Genomic DNA, 26179 nt, shown 5'->3' with positions numbered 1-26179 from the left:
TTGTATCTGTCTCTATGTACCTTGTGTCACTTAGCTTGTGTTCAGACTCCAGCAGGCCCTACTTTTACTGTGCATCTGTATTTCTGATGGCATAGAATCATAGAATGGTTTGGGTTGGAAGGGACCTCAAAGATCTTCCAGTTCCAACCCCCCTGCCATGGGCAGGGACACCCTGCACTAGACCAGGTTGCCCAAAGCCTCGTCCAACCTGGCCTTGAACACTTCCAGGGAGGGGGCATCCACAACCTCTCTGGGCAACCTGTTCCAGTGCCTCACCACTCTCACAGTAAAGAATTTCTTTCTAACATCTAATCTAAATCGACCCTCCTTCAGCTTAAACCCATTACCCCTTGTCATGTCACTATACTCCCTGATAAACAGTCCCTCACCATCTTTCCTGTAGGCCCCTTCAGGTAGTGGAAGGCTGCAGTTAGATCTCCCCGGAGCTGCCTTTTCTCCAGGCTGAACAATCCCAACTTTCTCAGCCTGAATAGCATAACTGGATCATTTCTCTGATACTGTGGAACAAACAACAAAGTCTGTCATACAAGGGGCTAAAATGTATTTACCACTGCTGTTGCCTGAATTAATTGAAAAAAGTGAGAAATATTGAGGTAGAGTGTTTTTTTGTTGTTGTTTCAATTTATTATCTGTAGTTTTAAGGAGTATCTAGAACAGAGAGGGTAGTCTGACTTGCCTTTTCTATTTGTTGTATTAAGCTGTTTATTTCCTTTAGCGTTTTCAGAGACGCATTAGCTACAACCCCTCTGGGACTGTGTCAGTTTGAATCAAGAGCTCCTTTGTGCCTTTTAGCTTTCCCCAGCTTTTAGTTTAAATGCTCTCTGCAATTTTCATCCTAACTCCAGTTAAGGTGCAGGCAGTCTGTCCTTCTTTTGCAGGTCAGTCTTGAACTGAAAGGTACCCTGTTTCTTAATGTATCTAAAACGCCCTTCTCGGCATCACCACCTCATTCATGCGTTGAGACTACAGATCTCTGTCTGCCCTTACCATATAGAGCTCTTAATAAGTCTCTTAATGACAGTGGTTATGAAGGTCCTGGGCTTCAGTATCCTGGTTGGTCACCTGAACTGAGCCTACAGAACATCCCTCTGACACTTCACTGTGTTGCCAGTACTGATAGAGACCAACCATTGACCCTGTTCTTCCTTGTGAGCTATTGGGAGATCCCAGGAGGTCCGCTCCCTTTGCACCTGATAGGCAAGTTACCGTGCAGTCCTTCGTCTTCGATATCTCAAAGCCAGCTAGCTCTGTGCCTTGTAAAGCCACCTCCTGCCATGCTGCTTACTGCAGGTGCATCCAGTATGCCAGAGGTCCCTCTTGCCCAGATGGACACTGTCCTTCCCTGAGACTCGCGTCCCCAGCACAAGAGCTGTTGCAGTGGAGGTGAGACTATGCAGCAGTGTCCCTGTAGGCCTCATCTGGGACCTTTTTATTTCTCTTAGCTGTTCTAGTTTAGCCATTCCCACCTGAAGAGGATGAGGGCCAGGAACTCATCACACACAGGAAAAAACCTGCCGCTGAATAGGTAATCACACGTGCTGCACTTTGGCCAGTAGTACTGTTACTGGGCTTTGACTGGCACGTTGAGCTTAACATACTATTTTTTTATAAGTTTTATTAGTTTAGCTTGTCTTTTTCTTCAGTGATTAAGATTGCTGTCCTCCTACTGTATTGTACCCTTTTTAAGTTTCTTAGCAGTGAAGTAAGATGTAGCCTGTATGAGATAAAGTGAGGAGTGCATGCACGTGTGAGTGAGCGTGTGTGGAGAAGCAAGCTCATCTGTACCTTTGCCAGTGCAGGCTCCCAGTGCACCCTTCCATCTTTGCTGCCCCTGTTCACTATGCTCTTCTGGTTATTTAGCTTCTGCCTTTTGTCCTGTTGTCACCTCCGCCCTGGGTTATGCTCATCCCCCTTGTCAGGGTCAAGGGACCACCTTGCAGACCTTTTTGCGTCCCACCCCCTCACATCCTCCACAGCAGTCGCTTGGCAAACACTCAGAGCAGCCTCAGCAAACTCCCACTTACCCAAAGCACGTGGCCACCAAAGGAAGCAGGCCAGCCCCAAACTCACCAGTCTTGCCTTCCCACTGTTCCTGTCTTTCCAGGGCAAAACAGCTGTACCACCTGCCTGTTTGATTGCCCTTTGTTTGCTACATGTACTCCCACCACAGAGTTAAGCATTCATCCTATTTTGTTTGGAGTGCACAAATACTCTAAGACAGCTGGATGTAGCATCCATCTCTTTTTTACAGATACATCGTGACTCCATCTTGTGTAGGTTAAGTCTGGGAAACTACACATATGTGTACAGTAACACTGTGTGTATGACTACTAATCATCAGGAAATTATACTGGGATGTTGCCACATATACTGCTCTTCAACATGTCCATATTTTTTTAGAGCACTTTTAAAAAGATACAGTTCTTATTTTGCCTGCTTCACCTAAACATTGATGCATTAACAGAAAAAGGGAACATTGCAAGGAACATCATGTACAGGTCAGCAGAATTACTATAATACTGACAGAAAAAGCAGCAGAACTCAATAGTGTATTACAGAATGTTCTTTTACTTCACTTATAAAAAATTTTATCTATTATCCTTATTTTCATCCAGTACAGTTCTCTAGTGTTCATGCTAGATTTGGCTAAGTTCAGTATTCTATGTCTGCAATTTAATTTGAGAAAAGAAATAAATTGCCATCACACTAAAATTTTTCTGACTGTAACAAGCCTGTGTAATAGGGCAGCAAAGACATCCTTTTGTTTTATTCAGCTTTTAAAACACAGTTGGCAGAAGAAAACAATCTGGTTAAAGGAGATACTAAAAAACTCATGCAGCTGGCAAAGGCTGATACTGCATGATGTGGTAGCAGCCTCTGGAGACTTATTTTGATTATTTTTAAGCATTTAAGACAGTAAAACTGTACTTCAGGTTCTAAAGGAGCTGAAAAACACTGAACTACTCTTTGGACTCTGTTTCTCCAGTAATTTCTTAGAGCATAATGTAGACAGATCCAAATAAGTAGCTGTCTCGGAATACCTTATATTTGCTGGGGCTAGTCCAATGGTCAGAGGTGATTGCTTTGCAACTGAAAATGCAGGTTACATGATCAAAGACATTTCTATGTGATAGGGCCTAAAACAATTTATACATGGAAATTTCTGGGAAGGGCAAATAGAGCCCTAGGGCTCTCTAGTATCTATATATGCTGCTAGTAAGTGGTCTTTTCTTCATTTAATATCATGTAGAGAGCTTACAAAGATGGTACCTATTTGCATAATAGTCTGTTAATAGTGTTACAGTTGCACTTATCTTAGCATCATTGATGAAGTGCTTTTAACAGGCTCTGTCCATACATTCTGCTATTTTCAGAGGACAGATAACTTTGCAGTCGTGACAATCTGCTATCTGAAAGAGAATTTCCTTGATTTGTGCTTGGAGGAGTGGAGACCTGGTTCAGGTCTAGGTGAATTTAGGTGAGTTAGGCTGCTTGCAAGGCTTCTCTTTGGACTGGGAGAAAGGCAGGCTTTGAGTCTACTTCAGTCTTCAGTCAAGGCCATCTTCATGTATTGTATGGTCATATCTATCCAATAATACTAGTCTGTAAGAATGAGACCACTCCTTTTTTAAATTGTTGGAAACCAACTCTATAGGCTTTCTGTGCTGTATATCCAGCTCTATTATCTCTGAGACTGGTGTGGCAGCTTGGGGTGAGACAACTGTCTTGTGTTGCTGCAGGATAGGAAGAACATGTAAACCCAAGCAATAAGAATAGCCTGAACATGAACTGATTCTACACATTTCATACTTTAAGTAAATGGCTCTATGCAGTCTCTGTTGGAGCCTCAGGTGGCAAGAATGCTATTGCATTTCCATATATTCTCAGTTGCTAGCATAAATTAGAGCATGATCAATATAAGGTAGCAGCAGCTCTTCAAATAAAGTATTTTTTGTTTAATTGTTTGCTTTTAGGGAATGGAATTCCTCTAATATCTTTGTTTTATTTTAGACATGGACTTGATGCATTTGGCTTTACCCCCGACTTATCCAAGCATGCTAAAGAAGAACCTTCTTTTGCTATGCAATAAATGACATCTGTTTATCTAGTCATTTTCTGGGAGAGAGCAAATTATCCCTAAAGGCCAGCCTTCCTGTTTAAAAAAAAAAAAAAAAAAAAAAGAGTATCCATCTTTGTACACATTTTTGCTTTGCTGAGTAATAGTTGAGATTATTTACCTAATACATTATCTCTCATATTATCAGGTGACTCTTCTTATTCAGGCAATATATTAGCTAATTTATATGTTATCATTTATAAGCCGTGTTTACACACAAACTTGCATTCGTTTACAAAAACTTGCTTTAAATGATCGCTCTTATCCTGTGTCAACACCTGTATTCATGTTAAAATGAAATTAATGTTCAAAGGGTCTCTTGCACCAGGTAATGGAGTACCAGCCATAGTGTGCCGGAGTGACACTTGAATTACCACACCCTGGGGACAAGCATATTGGCATAGTGTGCTGAGGTTTTTTGGTGCCTAGCCTTATTAAGTGGCAGGTGCTTTAACCACTTAGTTTAATCTGATAGCACAGTCATTTCTCTTGAGCTTTGATACTTTTATAATTAAATTTGTTTAACATCTTTAATTTCACACACACAAGTGATTACTACCAACAGAAAAAATCTCCCCTTCTTTCCACTGCCTTCTCCAACCGCTTGTTTTGTAACCTTTAATTTAACACTGGGGAAGAACAAGACTTAGTGAATATCAAAGTATGTAACAGCTATTTAAACACCTGATAAGCATCTCCGAATCATATATGTTCACAAAGCTCAGCAATGAGTGATGTGCAGCTCTTACACCCGGTGAGGTGTGCTGGAACATACTTCATTAGGGCAACTGATGTCATCTACCTGGATGTGTGCAAGGCATTTGGCACTGTCCCGCACGACATACTTGTCTCTAAATTGGAGAGACATGGATTCGATGGATGGACCACGCGGTGGATAAGGAATTGGCTGGATGGTCCCACTCAAAGAGTTGTGGTCAACGGCTCAATGTCCAAGTGGAGAACAGTGACGAGTGGTGTTCCTCAGGGGTCGGTACTGGGACCGGCACTGTTCAACATCTTTGTCGGCGACGTGGACGGTGGGATCGAGTGCACCTTCAGCAAGTTTGCTGACAACACCAAGCTGTGTGGTGTGGTCGACATGCTGGAGGGAAAGGATGCCATCCAGAGGGACCTTGGCAAGTTGGAGAGTTGGGCCTGTGTGAATCGCATGAAGTTCAACAAGGCCAAGTGCAAGGTCCTGCATGTGGGTCAGCGCAATCCCAAGCACAGCTATAGGCTGGGCGAGGAATGGATTGAAAGCAGCCCTGAGGAGAAGGACTTGGGGGTGTTGGTTGATGAAAAGCTCAACATGAGCCGGCAGTGTGCGCTTGCAGCCCAGAAAGCCAACCGTGTCCTGGGCTGCATCAAAAGAGGTGTGACCAGCAGGTCGAGGGAGGTGATCCTGCCCCTCTACTCTGCTCTTGTGAGACCCCACCTGGAGTACTGCATCCAGCTCTGGGGGCCCCAGTACAGGAGAGACAGGGAGCTGTTGGAGCGAGTCCAGAGGAGGGCCACGAAGCTGATCAGAGGGCTGGAGCACCTCTCCTATGAGGACAGGCTGAGAGAGTTGGGATTGTTCAGCCTGGAGAAAAGGCAGCTCCAGGGAGATCTAATTGCGACTTACCAGTACCTGAAGGGGGCCTACAGGAAAGATGGTGAGGGACTGTTTATGAGCGAGTGTAGTGACAGGACAAGGGGTAATGGGTTTAAGCTGAAGGAGGATCGATTTAGATTAGATGTTAGAAAGAAATTCTTTACTGTGAGGGTGGTGAGGCACTGGAACAGGTTGCCCAGAGAGGTTGTGGATGCCCCCTCCCTGTGGGGAAGTGTTCAAGGCCAGGTTGGATGAGGCTTTGGGCAACGCGGTCTAGTGCAGGGTGTCCCTGCCCGTAGCAGGGGGGTTGGAACTAGAAGATCTTTGAGGTCCCTTCCAACCCAAACCATTCTATGATTCTATGCTTCAGGCAGTGCTGAGTGTCATAAGTGTGTGTGGGAAACGGCATTTGAGTGGGTCTTGATGGAAAGTACCATTCTTACTAGGGAAAAGCATAGTGAAAGTCATCATCAGCCTCATCATCTTCACCATCACCACCTGCTGCACTTGCAAAGACACCAAGGGGACAACATTTATCTTGAGACCCCATTGCTTCCCCTCCCTGTCACCATGGGGCAGAGTTTTTCCTATTTCCCTTTTCTCTCACTTTCTCTCCTTTGTTTTTTTTTTAATCTCTAAATTAATTTTTAAGTCAATGTATGCCATCAGCTGTGGACACCATGAATAAATTTTTGTGCCTTTAAGCCAGTGTCAACATCCTTTGGTCAATGAATGGAAAGTGCTCAGACACCACAAAGTTTCTGAACCTATTTCTGGTAACTTTGCTTTTTGCCATAACATAATTTACTTCATGTCCACAAAGCTGCTTATTTCTAGAGTGGTTTCCTTAGCTGTGTCTTGAACTAATTTACTGTTCTTTTCTTCTTCCCTGACTTAATAATTTTAGTTAAGTTTTCAACTCAAGATGAGCTTGTATTGTGCATTATGGATCAATATTTGGAATTGTGCTTCCCAGCATTTGGAAGCCTTCAACAAGTCTGTATAAGTCACTCTTCATTTTGCCTGAAGTTGTTTGAAGATCTTACAATCATGATTTCTAAAGTCCAAATAGCAAAGGAAACAGTAAAAGAAGCTAGAGTACATGAAGGAGCAGGAGAGTACATAACAGAAGGAGCAATGGTTGTCATGTGCGTATATGTCCATACAGCTGAAATTGTCAGAAACTATGATTGAGTTTTGTCTGTCTGTCCTGAGAGGCCATATAGATGGATGTTCACCATCTCCTGAATATCAGGCTTAGGGTGTTACCCAGCAGAATCATTATCTGCTCTTGCAAAATTGGGCCATAAGTGACTTCCAAAGGTAAGATGGTTACTTAGGGAGCCCTGTGATCTTATCTCAGTACTCCTATTTCTGGTCTCTCATTCTAGACAGTGGCCAAGCTGTACCTTTGGAAGCTCTAGAAATCAAATTTTTATATACTTTTGATTAAGTAAAAACAAACCACACACAAAAAGCCCCACTTTTATTTTGCTTCAGCTAAGTTATTTTAAAAATAAATTTTGATTTGCAAAATGATTCACTACATTGGAAGAGTCTTAATTAGAAAATCCCTGCTGGCTGTTGAGTGCTTTCAGTTATTCTGATTAATCGTATACTACCACTGGGTGGAATAATTCTGCCACGACTTGGGGAGTCTTTTGAACAATTTGCTGCTGCTCAGGGGTTCCCAAAAGATTGATTATAAACTGAAACCATCACAGGAGCATGCAATAATAAAAATAATTCCGTGCTTTTTTAACTCTGACAGTTGCAAAGCCTGTAAAGAACTGGAATAAAGACTGAAATCTGACTGTAGATACGGAGGTGAGTTATAGAAAATTACTTTAGTCTATGGAGAAGACAGCAGTCAGACTGAAGAGTTTCCTCACATCTCCTTTTTCCTGTAAGCTTTTGACTCTGTTTTGTTGCTGAGTACAGAAAGATTTTTTTGAGAATTGTTTTTTTGGCATGGTAACTACTGCAACAGCAGCATGTAATAGCAGTCACAGATACTCGTAGTGTGTTAGTAGTCTGCAGGGAGTATTTATTAAATTGTAGACCTGTACTGCAGCAATACTTACCCAAGAAACACATGCTAGAAAGTGCCATATGTTTCAGTGAAACAGTGGGGAACCTTGGTTTGATCTTAAGCATAAATGAGAGCATTTGATTTGTTGTATTTAACTTTCTTTCATGTTAGGAAAGTAGCCATAGAGATAGTTACCCCAGCCGGAATAGAGAGGGAGCTTCTCTGGTCAAAATAAAAAAAGAAGCTACGTACAGATTAAGAGTAGATCCTGTATGAGATATTTGCCATCTTTTTAATGTTCTCTCTCTTAAGGAGGAGGAAAGTGGCAGCACACAATGTTTAATCTCTTTAACTGGAAAATGAAGTGACATAGGTCTCAGATCCACCCAAGAGACCAGGCAAAAGACAGGAGACACCTGTAGTGTAGCTGATGCCAGGACCATGTGCCCAGGTCAGAGCTTGAACACGGTTGCTGGAGCTGTGTGCAGGGGCTGGGGGTCCCAGGTGAGGCCAGCTGGGGCCACTAAGGCCCTCACAGTCAGCCTGTGTGAAGTTCGGTTTTGCACATAGTTGTAAAAAGTACGTGTGCAAGATTAATGTTAATACATGACATTATGTCTGTGCGAAGCTATGTCTGTAACCCTATTTTGACATCTATTGAACACCTTTCTGGCAGATAGAGGGTGGCCTGATTTCTGCTTTTCTTGCCCAATCTTTGTCCCCACTTAAAAAGCTAAGAAAAGCGATAGGTGTGGTAGCTTACTGAAAACCTCTTGGGCAACCAGATCTGTAATATGTTTCCCTCTCCCTGCTCTGGTCACTCAGGCACATTAAAGAAAAAAATTATCCTCTGCTCTCTGCAGCATCTCACACCTTCTGGTGGCTGGTAAGAGAAAGTGATTGAAATCTCGGTGTGGCTGTTAGCTCAAGCTGCACAGCTGATCCCGGGGCCGGTACGGCTGGCGAGGTGATGTGGGCACTGAATCCCCCATGCAAGGGTGAGGAAACCAGCGCCTGCCACCTGGCTTGCTTTCTCACTATTTATCACAGCGAGGGCTGAGAGGGATTTCTGTGATCTGTTACCTAAGAATCAAAGTCTCACACCAGGTAACAAGTGACACGAAGAGCAGTGTTACAGAGAGCTGCAGAGAGAAGGGATGTTGCAGTGGAAAAGGCTCCTTCTGCGTAGAAGTATGTGTAGGAGAAAAGCAGATGAGGTTGTTACTCAGAGCCCTGATGTACTAGTGGTGTTTCAGCAGGAAAGAGGGAGATTCCTGTATTTTGTTCTGTCTGGGAAAGAAACATTTTGCTGATTTACTATTGGCTGTAATCATGAATCACTGTCTCAGGTAAATAAAGCTGCTGGCCTCCCTATTTTATGGGATGTTATACCAGGTCGTATGCTCTTGCATGTGTCCATCTAGTTCATGCTAAAGGCCTTGGTTACTTTTCATGAAGATTTTCATAGGAAGATGTATAGGGAAGTCAGTCACCAGAGCAAAATATTTTCAAAATAGAATAGAAAAGGTGCTCAAAAGTTATAAATGTGACTTTATAACTGGCTAACCTTTTATTTGTTTACTGCTGCTAACAAGGACAGCAGCCTATATTTTTTGTAACATCTGAGTTCAGGAACTGTTGGCAGGTCTGAATTTTCCTTTACGGGCCCAACTTGGACCTCAGGACTGTAACAAAGAAAGTATGGGAGTTTGCTTTGATTTTCCTTGCACAAACAAGTAGGTGTCAGGACACTCAGTGTCATGCCTAGAGCAACAGGACTGCGCTGTCCCATCTGTGTGGACTCAAGGTAGAATGGAAGTATGCTGAAATGTTTATCATCCTTTGCATCCAAAGGTATGAAGTCATGGATATGATTTGTGCTTAAGAAACAAGCATTCAGACTCCTCATGGCTGTTTCTTGCTAAACAGAATCGTTGTGGCATGTTGCAGTACTGAGAGGGCTCACTTTGTGTAAGGTTCTTTTGTTCCAGCAGATTAATGAAGTTTGGGGTGGCCTAAAGCTTAAAAAAAAAAAAAAAAAAGTTGGCCTGCCTTTCCAGTGTTGTTAAAATATTTTTCTGCATTTATTTAGGTTTTTCATGATAAAGGAAATTTTGTTCTTTAGAAAACATTGTTAAAGCTGTAAATTTTTAAATTTTCAACTTCTCCAGGGTAAAAAAGAGGTTGTCTTTAATCAAGTTCGTTTATTTTCAGTGTCTTATCCTCAATTCAGTTGAGTTAGCATGATTAGAACTAAGCCTCTCTTGGTCCAGTAAATATGGCAAGAATTTATTTTGAAAGGTGCAGAGTGAAGAGATTTCCCTAAAATATTTGATTGTTATATGTTCCCCTGCTTTTTTTAAATGTAGTTTTTGCTAAAGATCACAAAAGTATAAATCAATTTTGTCCACAAAAAGCGTAATAGAAGACTCCACATGATCCTGTGTCCTGGTTTTCGGCTGGGGTAGAGTTAATTTTCACAAGAAGCTGGGAGGAGACACAGCCAGGACAGCTGATCCAAACTGGCCAAAGGGATATTCCATACCATATGATGTCATGCTTAATATATAAGGGGAGGAGCTGGCCAGGGAAGGGGGATTGGTGCTTGGGGAGAGGCTGGACATCGGGTTCCAGGTGGTGAGCAAATCGCATTGTGTATCATCTGCTTTGTATATTCTTTTATTAGTAGTGTGGTTGTTATTGTCCTCTCCTTTGCTGTCTCAGTAAACTGTCCTTATCCCAACCCACCAGTTTTGCCTTTTTCTTCTGATTCTCTTCCCCATCCCACTGGGAGGAGGGAGTGAGCAGCTGTGTGGTGCTCAGCTGCCAGCTGGGGCTAAACCATGACATGCCGTGACTGGAACCAAACAAAAGAAAAAAAAAGAAGCAATTACACTGGAGTTTTACCTCCACCTGCTCTTATTGCAGGCTGTGTGATACTGTGTGGAGCAAGTGAAATGTTAATCCAAATAGATAAAATTAAGACTAAAGGCACATGAGTAAAGGTTTTTAGGTAAATATGCTGGAACGTGCCTATGAAAATAGCTAAGTACTGTTATTCCATCCAAATGAACAGGTGAGCTGTGTACACACTACAGTGTTAATGCAGTATTTGTCTCAATGACAGCATCATTAGAGTCACAAAACTTAGCTTTGAAGATTACTTTGTATTCACATTTGTCAAAAACTCTGCTTTATTTCGCATTTTGTTTACTTGCATTAGAGTAAATGTAACAAATATCCTACCAGGTTTGTGCTAAAGCAGATGAAAAAGAGCTCTTGTAAATAATAATACAGATCAAAGAGTACTGAACAACTCTCATGTCCAAGAGAAGTCTGTCTTCAGCCTGAAAGCTTCTCTTTCTTTTCTTCCCCGCCCCCCATTTGTGTAGTTGGTTTAATAAAAGACATTGCCTCCCATACCATCTTTGCCTCTCATTACTTTGCAGAGCTGTGGTTCTTGGGGGTGTTTGTTGTACTGAAGTGGTAACTTGAGATTAGATTTTTTCCTGCTTCATCCTCTGAAAAGATGCAAAGACGTCACCTGTAGAGCAATTGCACGAAATGTACATGACTACTCCAATACAGCTTTAGTAATAGGTACTGAAAATGTATTTTTTAAAAAAAAACAACCATGAACAATTCAAATAGGGTAAAAATGGAAAATTAATAAGTAAATTGAATTAATAATGTTCACAAACACTTGGCAGAAAGAGGATACATTAAGAGAAAAAAAATTACCCACTGGTCTCTATTGTAGCTGTGTTGGGTTTGCATGGCAAGGTTTTGGTAGCGGGGTGGGGGGCTACAGGGGTGGCTTCTGTGAGAAGCTGCTTAGAAGCTTCCCCTGTGTCTGACAGAGCCAATGCCAGACGGCTCCAAGACAGACTCGCCGCTGGCCAAGGCTGAGCCAATCAGCACCTCTGTGATAACATATTTAAGAAGGGAAAAAACTGTTAGAGAGAGCTTTTGCAGCCGGAGAGAGGAGTGAGAAGATGTAAGAAACTCTGCAGACACCAAGGTCAGTGCAGAAGGAGGGGCAGGAGGTGCTCCAGGCGCCAGAGCAGAGATCCCCCTGCAGCCTGTGGAGAAGACCATGGTGAAGCAGGCTGTCCCCCTGCAGCCCATGGAGGAAGGATGAGGGGGTGCAGAGATTCCACCTGTAGTCCATGGAGGACCCCACGCTGGAGCAGGTGGAGGCACCTGAAGGAGGCTGTGGCCCATGGGAAGCCCGCGCTGGAGCAAGCTCCTGGCAGGACCTGTGGCCCCATGTACAGAGGATCCCACGCCAGAGCAGGTTTGCTGACAGGACTTGTGACCCCGTGGGGGACCCCATGCTGGAGCAGTTTGCTTCTGAAGGTCTGCACCCTGTGGAACAGACCCACGCTGGAGCAGTTCGTGACGGACCGTCTCCTGTGAGAGGGACTCCATGCTGGAGCAGGGGAACGATGAGAGGAGTCCTCCCCCTGAGGATGAAGAAGCGGCAGAAACACCGTGTGATGAACTGACCGTAACCCCCACTCCCCGTCCCCCTGTGCCGCTGAGGGGGGCGGAGGTTGAAGCCGGGAGTGAAGTTGAGCCCAGGAAGATGGGAGGGGTGGGGGGAGGTGTTTTAAGATTTGATTTTATTTCTCATTCCTCTACTCTGTTTTGCCTAGTAATAAATTAGATGAATTTTCCTCTCTAAGTTCAGTCTGGTTTGCTCGTGATGGTAATTAGTGAGTGATCTCTTCCTGTCCTTATCTCGACCCACAAGCTTTTCGTTATATTTTTTCTCCCCTGTCTAGTGAACGAGGGGAGTGACAGAGCGGCTCTGGTGGGCACCTGGCCCTCAGCCAGGGTCAACCCACTACAGTAGCCAACAAACATAGCATGAAAACAGTCTTTTTAAATCTTCATGTTTTTAAAATGTGATAAAGAATTCTTAGAAACAAAAAATTACCCTAAGAGTATATATGTGGACAAAAAGGAAGAGGCATGCATTTCTTCTTCAACATTTGTGCTGTTTCCCAGCAACATGAAATTGGTAAAACAATTAATAAGTTAACAAAACAAAAGTTAGAATAGAGGAAAGGGAATAATTTTAGTGCCAGTTGCATTGAATTACAGGTTTTATGTATTTTCAGAACAGTGTGAATCCAGTAATTGTGTTATCAGTGTTCATCTAAATGTGATGTCTGAAGGAAATAGGAATTTAACCAGATAATGCCTTCTGGTTCCTCTGGTAGGCTGTGGAGAGGAACACTGGGGTCTGTTAACGCTGATCACACCGAGGTGACGTTAGGTGACGTGAGGATTGAACTGGTGACACAGGAAGGGTCTGCTGGCAGCTTGGGCTAGGACCTTTGTTGCAGAAAGAATTAAAAATGGTGATCAGATCAATACAGATCAAACTTTGTGTCTCTGGGAGGCTAAAGCTATACTTTTATACTCCCAGTAAAATCTGAGTTTGGCATGTGTATTATGCATACAGGGGGTAGGCTCTTCCTCTCTCCCTTTTTTCCCCACTTTGTGTTTCAAGAGAAAAAAACCTGCCTCCCTCTTTTATGGGTGGCATTACTCATTAACCTGATGAAAGAGCTGAAAGAGAAGAGGAAAATTGTCCATCTTCTCCTCTTCATTCAGTTGTCCATAGCAGGGAGAATTGGAGATGACCTTCAAGTCCTGCTTTCCTGTCATTGCTTATGTCACAATCTTAGCAGGGTAGAGAAGGCAGTAAGATAGCTTTATGGTCATGTTCATCTACATAACCATTGGGACAGCCAAATTTATTGACAGTGGCCTGCTTGAAGGATGAAAAGTGGCCTCAGGTCTGTTTTGCATTTTGTTTTGGTTTTAGCTTTTCTAAGTAGGTTTATTTATAATGTAAGTCTCCTTGCGTGTCCTACAGAGACTCCATCATCTCAGCAAAGGAAAGCTAGCTATGAAATACTTTACAACTAATTCATAAATCAGGCAGCCTGGGATCAGTGGAATGACAAAAAAAAGGATATATAAAAACGCTTCCCAATTAAGTCTGCTCATTTCCAAGGAATGGAAATAGTCCTTTGGGTCATTCCACAATTCTCTTAGTGTATGGCATTATACAATTTATTTTTAATTTCCATTTTCTTTGCAGAGTATCGTTATCAGGTCACATTAAAAACACAGCCTTGAGAGAGTAGAGCCTTCTGCTCACGTTTGAAAGGGAGCTCTCTGTACATGAGCAGGCACGTCTGTGGTATGTGGTTTCAAAACATCACAGAAGTGTCCTGGTTTCAGCTGAGAGGGTTGATTTTCTTCATAGTTGCTAGTGTGGGGATATGTTTTGGATTTGTGCTGGAGACGGCATTGATAATATAGAGATGTTTTTGTTCTATGGACCTATTGTTGAGCAGTGTTTACATGGGGCCAAGGCCTTTTCTGCTTCTCGCGCTGCCCTGCCAGCGGGATGGCTGGGGGGGTGCACAATGGGTTGGGAAGAGACAGGACAGGTGACCCAAACTGACCAAAGGGATATTCCATACCATATGATGTCATGCTCAGTTTATAAGGAGCTTGGGGGAAGGGGGTGGGAGGGGGCAGCGACATTTGGAGTGATGGCATTTGTCTTCCCAAGTCACCATTACGCGTGACAGAGCCCTGCTTTCCTGGGGATGGCTGAACACCTGCCTGCCCATGGGAAGTGGGGAATGAATTCCTTGCTTTGCTTTGCTTGTGCACGTGGCTTTTGCTTTACCTATTAAACTGTCTTTATCTCAACCCACGAGTTTTCTCACTTTAACTTTTCCAATTCTCTCCCCCATCCCGATGTGGGGGAGTGAGCAAGCGGCTGCATGGTGCTCAGCTGCTGGCTGGGGTAAAACCACAACAAGAAGATAAAGCTACATGACTGCCATTAATATTGTAATAAGCCATGTGGCAGAAGTTACTAACCTAGTATTTGGCCTGGCCAGACATATTGCAAATTAGATACAAAATAATTGATGGATTGTTTAGTTTAATCATTTAAACTCAGAAAAGGCTACTGACGTACTGACAATATTTGCTGCTTTGTACTACCAGAGTAAGACTTCTAAGTAGGCTATTAAACAGCAATTCAATAACAGTAATTATTAATGTGTATACAACTCAAACATTAATATTGCATTAATTTTTTTGCATTTATGTATACACTAGATGTTTTATGAAATATATATCTAACCATCATATTTGTCAATTACGTGTCTCTATTAGTGTATTTTACCAACACAACTTGAAATGGTAAATTTTTTCCATCTTTGAAATACCAGAAGTTTTTTATTTATTTGCTGTTGGAACACTGAGGCAAGAACAAAAAAATGAATAATCTCCACTAAAAATAATTTTACAGGAATCAGGGAAGTGTTACGTCATGTAAATTCTGCTTTAGGATACAGGTGGGACACCCTTGCTCTCCTCAGTTTCAAGTTGTTCTATGGTCTCTTGAGCTACTCACACAAGCAATGGTAGAATGAGTCAGGGTTCAACAACATGTCTTTGAGTTCCTATGTAATGATTTTTTTTGCCTCATTATAGTGCTAATTTTTGGAGTTAAATTTTTATTGAGTAGGCTCCAGAGACGACTGTAGACTCTTAGTAAAATGCTGTGGGCTTTTTGTTTTTTCTTTCTTTACTTTCAATCTACTGTTTTAATTCCAAGTTTGTTACTTTACTGATGGAGTCTTCCTCTACTATGTTTTTAGAAAAGAGACTTTCTCTGAAGGCACTTCTCATAAATGAAAGCTTTTAAAGCAGCGTCATAGTTTGTGGCACTCTTAGAGTGTTAGCACAAGGACCCAAATGGATCATGGATATGCAGCATCCACAGGTTTCTCCGTACACAAGAGTGGGTTGGCAGGACAGGGCAGAGGGTTGTCATGTAGCTCCCTGTGCTGAATGTTTTTCTTTTTCTATGCGAGCAGTGGAGTGTTGCAGTCTGTCAGTAATATTTTTTTTTAAATAAAATGGGATCACCTCGACAGAATCTGAAAGTCCATATGCTAGTTTTCTAAAATGAAGACATCTTAATGACGACAGTTTGGAACACAGGTGGCTATTTTTCCTGCTATATTTATATAATTTTCAAAATATGACAGAAAGGTTATTGCAATTACGCAATCTAAAATGATCATCACTGTGAAGCCCTCTGCTTATATGAAACTTGTCCTTAAAGCTTCCAGAGTGATTCTAATGTTCCCCAGTACACATCTGGTAGCAAACTGTTTAAAACAGTTACTGCTGATGAGTTGTCGCCCACTGGAAAATCAGAAAGAGTTGAGGTAACCTCTGACAGTAGATTGTGCTGTTATTTGAGTGCCACCTCATTAAGCATTACTTATGCTTGCATTGGCACTTTAACACCTGAACGGCTTATTGCAATGTCTCCTAGAAAAAGAGAATTTCTGTAACACCTTTTTCTTAATTTGTTTTTTAATAAAATGCCCTACCCAGATTGAATTGACATGAGAACAACAACTCCTATACATATTCATTAGTTTGTATTTGAGATTCTTTTATAGTTTATTCTTAGTGTAAGAAAACTGATGGTTTGCTTTTGGAAATTGAATGACATTCCGTAACATGAGTAGTTTTTCTGTTAGATGACACTGTGCACAGTGTACAATACTGTTGTTTGAGTTTTTATAAACAATCCTGTTTTTTTTTTTCTTCTGCAATTCATTTCTGATATATTTTTTTATTAGATTTGCTTGTTTCCAACACCAGTTTTATGTCTAGTAACTGATTTTAATAAAAAAACCCCAAATATGTTCCAAATCCAAACAATGCAATTGTGGATTTTTTTAATTGTGGAATGATTTTGTGTTTGTATTTGTGAATGTATTTATCAAGTTGTTGTGGTCATTGCTGATACAAATGAGTACAATCAGTGCAATAAAAGCTGTCTAAAAATTCAAATAATCTTTCTCATAAATGAATCAAAAAGACAGGTTTTGAAGCAATTAACATTTTGTCCATATCAAAAATAATAATATGTGGTTAAAAAAAAGCTAAATCTTCTGATATCTTCTTAAAGGTTTCTTCTGAAAGTTAGCAAAAACACTTCAGTAAGGAAGAATTTAGTTTTTCATGTGCAACAGCTCAAATTGACTAAGACCAGTAAAAGATGCAGAGCTGGTTTGGATTGCCTCTATCTGATGCCGTATTGTTATTGTGGTCTAAGGACATAAGCAAGGGAAGGTTTGTGAGGAGGAATAATATATTTTATCCTGCTGAGGGGTGTAGCTGGAAATGAGCAGCTACATGAGGTGAGAAGCAGACACAAGAACTGTAAATTGGGTATTGTGAAATTAAAAACCCCCTAGTAATGTAATAGTGTGGTGCCCTCGAGGCAAAGACCAGTTTTTCTTTTAGGATGCTTTAATTGTAACCTGGATTCTGCTCCCTGGTTATTTCCTGCTGGCTGTGCTGGGCTCTGGGAGTGAGTAGCTGTGAACAGTTGCTGAGACTGTGTCACCAAGACCTTGTGAGTAGAAGCTGAGCATCATTTAAACCTTTTTTCTTCATTCAAACTCCATCTGTGGGAATTACATTCAAATTGCAAGGCATTGACATGTTTTGGGATTGGCATTGGGTAATACCAATATAACTTAGAAGGAGGTTTCTGTTTAACAAAATAAAAAAGCAAAACTAAATTTAAACTCATATCTTAAATTCTACAAGAATTTAGTGTAACAAAAATTGATGTGAAACCTTATGAAAGGGAAATATTTTTCAACAACACTGATTTCAGCCCTTATTCTCTTGCACATCTTCACAAGCACCAACGCGTGTGTGTGTTCGCGTGGTCTGGATTACTTGTGTGGGATGGGGAGGATGACAATGAAATGGTTTTTGAACAGGTCTTTTAAAATTGTTAGGAGTCAACAGTTACTACGGGAGGATCTTCTGCCTCAGAATCCTGCTTGCTGTGATTCGTAGTTACCCTCTGTAATTCCTTGGCAAGGTTGCTGCCTCTTGTCTTTGTTCCATCGTTTTGGGAATCATAGTTGCAGACTGTCTTCCTGCCAGAAGACCAGGCCTCCTGGCCTTCATGCAAACAGCATGTTCCTCCCTGTCTACCAGTTTTATTGCTGTCGGTGGTGTCCTTCTTTTATCAATACATGACGTTCTTTTAACCCTTGCTTTATTGTTTCTTCTGATGCTTTCACACAGGTTTGCTTCCATTCATGTTTCATTCTGACTGATCTTAGTAATTCTGTTGCAAATGTTTACATGCCTCGGGAAAGGATCCACACATTTTTCGTGTATTTAGGCCACTACTTGAAGTACGCCAAACACCTGTAGTTAAATTAACAAGAGCTTTTTCTTTGGCTCTGCTATCTTGGAAGACCTTTTGGACTTGCAATTGCACTTTTGCAGGGACTAGTAAAATATGCAAACTTAATCTTGCTCTTCATGTTCATTCTGAAGAGTGCAAAATGTGTCTATGCTTCCTGTTAAGATAACAAAACTAGTTATATAGCTTTTACTTAAAATTGAAAATTTTCCATGCAGGCCATGGAATTAACAAAGCTGAAGGGTTTTCATCTGTAAACGGACAGCTTTTAGTTCCGTCACAGAAGAGCTGAAATCACTATAGATTTTTTTGCATACATTTTTGTTGCTACTTCGTCTGTGGAACCCAAGAGAAATTGTGGATTTTTTTTATTTTCTGTTTGTTTGTTTCCATGTGGTATAGAGAGATCTGAAACATTTTCACCTGCTGACAGTGGATGATTCAGTACAAGAGAGGAGTAATTACACAAACGTATCATGCAAGCATTCCCAGCCATTGTGACATGCTAATTTTTGTAGGAAAGCAAAAGAGAAGAAGTGGGTGAGAGATGTAGAAATATGAAAGGCAACTGCTGCAATATAAATAATACGTGCCTTGGTTTGTAGCGGTAGTGGGTTGAATGTTTTAATAGGCAGAGGTCAATGATACAGCAGCTAACATCTTGGTTATTTGTGGATTTACTGCCTGCGTCACAAGAAGAAATATTTTACAGATGACTGCAGAAAACAGATGCAAGAACCCTGGAAAGCTTTGCTAATGAGCATGTGTTTGTAGATGTGTATAGGAAAACACAGCAAGCTGTAAGTGATTTCATACGCTCGCTGATTTGCCCCAATCAAACAAGTCACTGCCTGTGTGCAGTCTTCTTTGGTGGAAGAGGTAGGGTATGCACGTATGTTTTTTCTCTCTCATTTCTGAGGGTGTCTGCTGTCTTTTATAGGGTTAGTTGTATGCTACATGTGTCTTAGGTTCATTTAATTTTTGCATGCATCTGGCTAATACATGGTAGACCATATCACGTTATATATGTGTAGCAAGACAATGAAACATTTTTTTAGTTTCAGAAAATAAGACTAGAAATCAATTTTAGGTTACATTGTTCCAGCTTTGTATCTTTTTTTAAATTTTAAAATCATATTGAAATCAGTTTGATTTTAATACATTAATAGACCTAAACATTCAATATATCAGCAAAAAGATTCTTTTCAGCTGCATCTATCAGCAAAACACAAGTTTAAAATTTTATAATGCATATGGATGATTGATGAGGGAGTTTATGTCATCAGCCCATGCTAGGTTGTAAGCCCAGTCTAGTGCAAGGAAACATATGGCAAAGTTTTGGCAGTGTTATGGCAGGTTTCAGTGTAGAATATCTTCTGCTCTGCACAGCAACTTATGAAGTCCAAATATGGATGGCTAATTGTATTGCTAACACTAGGGAAGAAAAGGAGGCTTACAGTAAAAGCGACCATGTTATCTTCCTTTTCCAGTAGGGCAGTCATCTGGATTCTTGGAAGGTTAAAAGAAAACTTAAAAATTCTTTCCACACATCAGGGGTTTATTTGGGGTGAATGTTATGCAGTTTTACAGCTCGTCTTACCCTCAGAACTATTTTATTGGTAGAGGGTGTCCAGACCTAGAATTTTAAAAACATTTCTTATTCTTACGGTCAAGAAAAATTTCAGTATTTCTTCAGTTTGTGTAACTGAATCTGGTTCCCTTTACTTCAGTCAATCCTGGGCATATCTGTCTGGATTTTGAGTCATCAATCCTGATTAGATGGTCTACTACCCATAGGCCTTGCTGAGGAGATGATACAAAATGCGGATTAAGCTGAATTTCTGGCTTTTTTAATAAAAGAGAAACAGTAAGCAATACTTTTAATTTTTCATAGTATTTTCTGTGAAGGCATTTGAAAGACGAATGATTGTGGCCCACTTCACTAAGCCTCAATGCTATTCTGGGTTTAACAGTGCTGTCTTGCAGAGAATGGACCTGGGAGCAGCAGTATCTTGTGCTGGGAGAAAGAAAAGGGAACTCAGTTATTAAAGAGTAAAAGAAAGCAGGCTGGAGAGTGAGCATTACAAAAGTCCTATAGTGGAATTGTTACAGATGGAGGACTGTAGAAAAATGAGAGAGGAAATTTGGGGATAGTCTTAATCAAGAATAGTTTTTATAAGTGAAATGATCGATCAACAAAATCTCAAATTTTACCTCAAGGCTCTATATGTTTTAAGGAAAAAAACGCCAAACCAAACCCTCACCTCTTGCATTCAGTCAGGCCAGAAATGTCACCGTGATCTTGACGGTGAAGCACCTTGCCTGCCCCGAGGTACCCATAGCAAGTTGGAATAAATCTGATTTGGCTCTGTAAATTCATATTTCTTCAGTGAAATGCCTCACTCTGCTAACTAGACAGAATATTTTTCCATGTGATTTTTTTTTAATAGTATTAGATTTAGGGTCATACTGATTTTTTTCAGTTTATAACTCATGGTGTTTCCGACATGTATGTCAGAGTCCCCAGCTCTACTTTCTTCTTCCTGGTGAATCTTGTTTGAATCCATTGACAAGGCTGGGAGGAGCAGAGAGAACCATTCATTACAGAATCAGCTGTGGAGGGAGGAAAAAAAGCTTATTTCTAAATATAATGTAAATTAATCCCACTGCACAGGATGTATTAAGCATATGTAATTTCTGTCTGAAGACATCTGCATATAAAGAATCAAGAGCAAATATGCCCATCTGGTGACCTGGTGAATGGCTGCATGGCAAAACTATATAAAGAATAAAATTTTGTTTCTGATAACGTGGTGCTTTGGAGAAAGGGAGGCACAGTCAAACTGATGCAGAAATGACATCAGATCTTTCTTAGTTGTATAAAGCAAAAAAAAAAAAAAAGAGTCACAAGACTGTGAGGTAGGCCAGAAAATAATTTCTGCTCTATGAAATAGCTGTTACTATGGTGTCTTTCAGCTACAAACTCTATAATTTCAGCTGCAGCGGAGGAAGAAAATTGGTGCTAATGGATAGGAATTATTTTTTTTAATCAAGAGTGCAAGATAGCCTCAATTACCAAGGAAAATATAAAAATCAGTCTTCCAACTACTAGTAATTACCACAGGCTTTTAAAATTGTGGTCCTCTGTTAAGTATCATTCATTTTAAATTGTGCACATTTCTGCTTTTTTTGTCAATAAATAAGCCAGGAAAGATCAGCTAACCAGTAATTTAGTAAATTTGTCCAGTTGGTTGTATACTATTTGACAGTATAGATCTCACATATCCACTATACTACAGTATATATCTCACATATCCACTATACTACAGTATGGCACAGCAACTAATTTCTTTTTTAAGTTTTATCTTAATATCTTGAGTGAACAACTGGAAAAGTATTGGATACAGAAATAACAATTTTACATAAACATCATATTGGACCATGTCCGTGTTGTGTTCTGGTCTGGTAGCATTTTGTACGGAGAGGAGGGTGAAGGCAGGAGGCAGTAAGACTCTGAACAGCACAGGAGGTCATCAGGTCCAAAGTGGAAGGTGCCTGCTATGGATGCTGGAGCAGGTTACAGCCCAGGCCAAATGCTGGAGTTGTTCTAGAAGATGTAAGTTTTTCCACAACGTCACAAATGCAAAACTGTCAGTCTCCTCCTGGATCTGACTTCGGTGTGTTGCACTGAGAGGACAGGGGTCCTGCAGGTTTCTCCTGGAACGACCTACTAGGGACCGGGTCTGGCCTTGTAAATGAAGCAAAGGTGAGCCGCATCCATGATATGAAGTCACATCTTAGTGACCACATCTCCTTAACAGCACCAACATGCCTCCATATGAATTGCAGGTGCATGTGGGCAAAGTCAGGCAAAAAAGGAGCGTCTGAAAATACCTCTTCTATGCCTCTTCTCTATCTATTTCCTTTATTTCCTTCCTCATCAAAAACATTGATGCCCATGTCATGGGACTCTCATGGAGGTCATGCAAAGTCCTTGGGTTTAAAAAGTTTTGGTTATATTTTTGCAATAAGTAAAACAAGCTGGTCCTTTAGGTGTTGTGATTCAAAAAGTTAATAACTTTGAAAAGATTTATATTCCTGTTACGGTTAGAGCAGTAAATCTGGACATTATTTTTTCAGGTTTTTAATTTCCTAGCTTAGGTTTCGAAGGTAATGCTATACATTTGTCATATTTTCCTGACATGGGAACAATCCAAGATCCTGAAGTAGCAGATGCAATATTATTTAAACTTTTTTCCTTCCAAGGAGCTTGAAGAGTTTCAGGTTCTTTGAGGACATCGGTTTTAAAAGAGGCAAGGAATTCAGGCAAGTCAAGTGTACTTCAGCAAAATAAGCGGGTTTGGTTATTTCCTTGATTGGCTGAAATGATCGTGTGGCTGTTGAAGGACTGTAGTTTATCGAAAAGGAGAAAATGATTGTTCCTGCCCAGAAATTCTGTACATTTAATGGGACAGTAAGTACAAAAAGTGAGTGGGAGTAAGTGGCAGTGGGTATGAAGAACTGGAGAATTATCAGTGCAGCACTTTCTTATCATCTCCCTTCAGATAGATATATCTGAAGGAAGCACCAGCGGGTATCTGCGTTGGGTTTGCATGGCAAGGTTTTGGTAGTGGCGGGGGCTGCAGGGGTGGCTTCTGTGAGAAGCTGCTAGAAGCTTCCCCTGTGTCTGATAGAGCCAATGCCAGCCGGCTCCAAGACAGACTCGCCGCTGGCCAAGGCCGAGCCAATCAGCGCCTCTGTGATAACATATTTAAGAAGGAAAAAAAACAGTTAGGGAGAGCTTCTGCAGCCGGAGGGAGGAGTGAGAAGATGTGAGAAACTCTGCAGACACCAAGGTCAGTGCAGAAGGAGGGGGAGGAGGTGCTCCAGGCGCCAGAGCAGAGATCCCCCTGCAGCCTGTGGAGAAGACCATGGTGAAGCAGGCTGTCCCCCTGCAGCCCATGGAGGAAGGATGAGGGGGTGTAGAGATTCCACCTGCAGCCTGTGGAGGACCCCACGCCGGAGCAGGTGGAGGCACCCGAAGGAGGCTGTGGCCCCGTGGGAAGCCCGTGCTGGAGCAAGCTCCTGGCAGGACCTGTGGACCCATGGAGAGAGGATCCCACGCCAGAGCAGGTTTGCTGGCAGGACTTGTGACCCCGTGGGGGACACCATGCTGGAGCAGTTTGCTCCTGAAGGTCTGCACCCCATGGGAGAGACCCACACTGGAGCAGTTCGTGAAGGACTGTAGCCCGTGGGAGAGACTCACGTTTCCAATTCGTGAAGGACTGTCTCCCGTGAGAGGGACTCCATGCTGGAGCAGGGGAACGATGAGAGGAGTCCTCCCCCTGAGGATGAAGAAGCGGCAGAAACAACGTGTGATGAACTGACCGTAACCCCCATTCCCCGTCCCCCTGTGCCGCTGAGGGGGAAGGAGGTTGAAACCGGGAGTGAAGTTGAGCCCGGGAAGATGGGAGGGGTGGGGGGAGGTGTTTTAAGATTTGATTTTATTTCTCATTCCTCTACTCTGTTTTGCCTAGTAATAAATTAGATGAATTTTCCTCTCTAAGTTCAGTCTGGTTTGCTCGTGATGGTAATTAGTGAGTGATCTCTCCCTGTCCTTATCTCGACCCACAAGCTTTTCATTGTACTTTTTTCTCCCCTGTCTAGTGAACGAGGGGAGTGACAGAGCGGCTCTGGTGGGCACCTGGCCCTCAGCCAGGGTCAACCCACCACAGTATCCAAGACCTTTCGCATGATGCAGCTAGTTTAGAATCTGCCTGCAGACAATAAATTTATAAAATACTAAAGACAACAGTAAAAAAAGTCACAAATGGAATTATATTAATGATCATTTCCCATAGTGATTTTGACATTACAAATACCATTATATCACACAAGTTATGCTTGCTGTAAGAATAATTTTAAATTTCTTCATATATGTTTTCTAACTTTACCACATCTTCACTTCACAACAAGTCAGAGCAGCTGCTGCCAGTGGATTGTGTAGGCAGGTGTTGGCCTTGGACTAGTCCTAGGCAATATTGCAACAAAAGTCAAGGACTTACCTGTTCCTGCAAGGAAGTCTTACATTCACTTTCAGGGACTAAGCTGCTATGAATTAGCACCTTCCCTAAAATCTTTTCTACTTTGTAACTAGACACTTTCTTGGGAACAGAAACCATGTGGACAAGTATCACACTCTAAATTAAAGGGCTTCCAAGATAATTTACATCTATGCTGAAACACTCTGCAGGTACCTACTCTGTGCTGGGCAAATTCGTGCTTGATGTAGTTCAGTTGAGCTGAGTTTGGTGATCAGATACTCCATGCTGATAAATCTCTTACGTAATTATACTTCTAAATCAATACTTATGGTGTGAGTAGGAACACGTGAATGAGAATTCTAAGAACAGGAGTGAGGAACTTTATCTTAAAATTAAAGAGATCATCTGTTTTATGAAGGAAAAAAGGTTCGGTATACAGCAAACCTTGTTCCAAGGTAGCTTTCTTGCAGCAGACACTTCATCTTAGATATAAAACATTTCATCGCACAAACTGAAAATGAAATAAATGTGCTGGAACAACAAATTATTTTATTGCCTATTCTTCTTAACTGAAGTGCAATTGTTACTTTATCACTGAATTTTGAACTTGGTAGCTAGAATGTTAAAAAAGGTTGGATTTGGTTTGTGGAAGTTTACTTTTTAGTTGGTTTTTTTTTTATCTATAAAGGCAATTCTGTCAGTCTGATGACTAACTGAAAGTCTGATGACTTTTTAAAAACTAAAATATACACGCATTAGAAAGAATTACAAGAATTTGGCCCTGCTTGAGCCAGGGTTTGACCCAAAAGATCTTCAGTGGTCCCTTCCAGCCTCAGCCATTCTCTGATTCTGTGATAAATTATGCATTGCTTCAAGCTGTGTAAGCCAACATGTATCCTGATACATCCCTGTTCATTCTGGAGATGAGTAAGTAAACAACATACATTTTAACATGAGAAGGGTATTTGATAGCTGCCTATCATGCATTGTCAAAAATATTTCCAGTGAACTGCTTTTTGAGTGAGGTCTGTCTTTTAACAGGGTAAGATTTGTGGAAAACACCTTCCTCAAAATACCTCAGAAAATAACAAAATAGAGTTTGTTTTGGGAATGTAATCATCTTAGTATATCAACAAGTTTATCCCGTTCATCATGTTGACAGAACCTGTGACATTTTCAGTTAATTGTTTTTAATGGAAGGTCATATTGGCTAAATCCCAGTTTCTAACCTTTTTCATTGCTTCCTGCTTTGTTTTTTTATAAAGAGGGGTGCCCGCTCCTTGCCCATAACGCTGCACTGAGCGTGGGTGGGGTATGCAGCAGGTCTCCGCTGGGAAGGACAGCCGGATCCCCAGAACCCCGCTCTGGATGGGAGGGAAATCAGCAAGCAGAGGAAGGCGAGCTGTGAGGAGGAGGATTTTGCTGGAGTGTGGACTTTGTTTTGATTCAATTACGTGCTGATTAATGTTAACAAAAACGTAAAATGAATGTCATGCCCAGCTAATGGGTTGAGTTCCGTGAGTTAATTGACAGAGAGCAATATTTCTTCTTTTTTTTTGGATGACTGCATGGCAAATGCATTTGTTTTAGATAACAGTCCCTGGTTTCCATGGGGATCGTCCTTCTGCTTGTTAAAGGTATCATTAAGAATCTTTCACATTATTTGAATTATTGCTAAGAGCTAGTATTTCAAAACTATCTCAGCTCTTGATGCCTGCATCAACAGTTTGTGTCTGGCAGTGAAATCCAAGGAGGGTACAACTTGGAAGAGGAGGAAATATATTTTTTGCTGCTTTGAATCAGACTAATGCACACTGATAATATTTCATGCTCAGAGAATGTTACTCCTTGCAGTGAACTTCAAACACTAAAGTCTTGAAGGATGTCTGGGCGGCATGTTGTGTTGGACCGTTAAATTTATTTTCGCAGTGTACTTCTGTGCAACTTCATGTTCCGTGTGGCTGTTTATCTGTGATACTTCTCAATTAAAGAACATGTAGGGGATGACGGGAAACAACCATCCTTTCAATCTGAATTGGTATGTAGCACATTGAGATTTTATTGAATGTTGATA

The 26179-nt window shown here is 41.4% G+C and overlaps 1 protein-coding gene across 5 annotated transcripts in view; it reads left to right on the top strand.

Moving 5' to 3' along the window:
* The window catches only part of GPR176 (G protein-coupled receptor 176), a 50242-nt gene that overhangs the window by 13491 nt on the left and 10572 nt on the right, over positions 1–26179 (top strand). Inside the window, exon 3 of one of the 5 annotated variants that reach the window (XM_075754141.1) lies at positions 21591–21598. The exons of 3 other annotated variants lie outside the window; for them this stretch is intronic. In XM_075754141.1, the coding sequence (XP_075610256.1) occupies positions 21591–21598 (8 nt within the window). Of the gene's footprint in view, positions 1–21590; positions 21599–21726; positions 21828–26179 lie in introns of those variants that run through there. One more of the 5 variants, XM_075754139.1, reaches the window with a different exon arrangement.

This window comes from Balearica regulorum, chromosome 5 (genome assembly GCF_011004875.1).
Source record: "Balearica regulorum gibbericeps isolate bBalReg1 chromosome 5, bBalReg1.pri, whole genome shotgun sequence".
Classification (NCBI taxonomy): domain Eukaryota; kingdom Metazoa; phylum Chordata; class Aves; order Gruiformes; family Gruidae; genus Balearica; species Balearica regulorum.
This window is presented reverse-complemented; position numbering and strand designations above follow the sequence as displayed.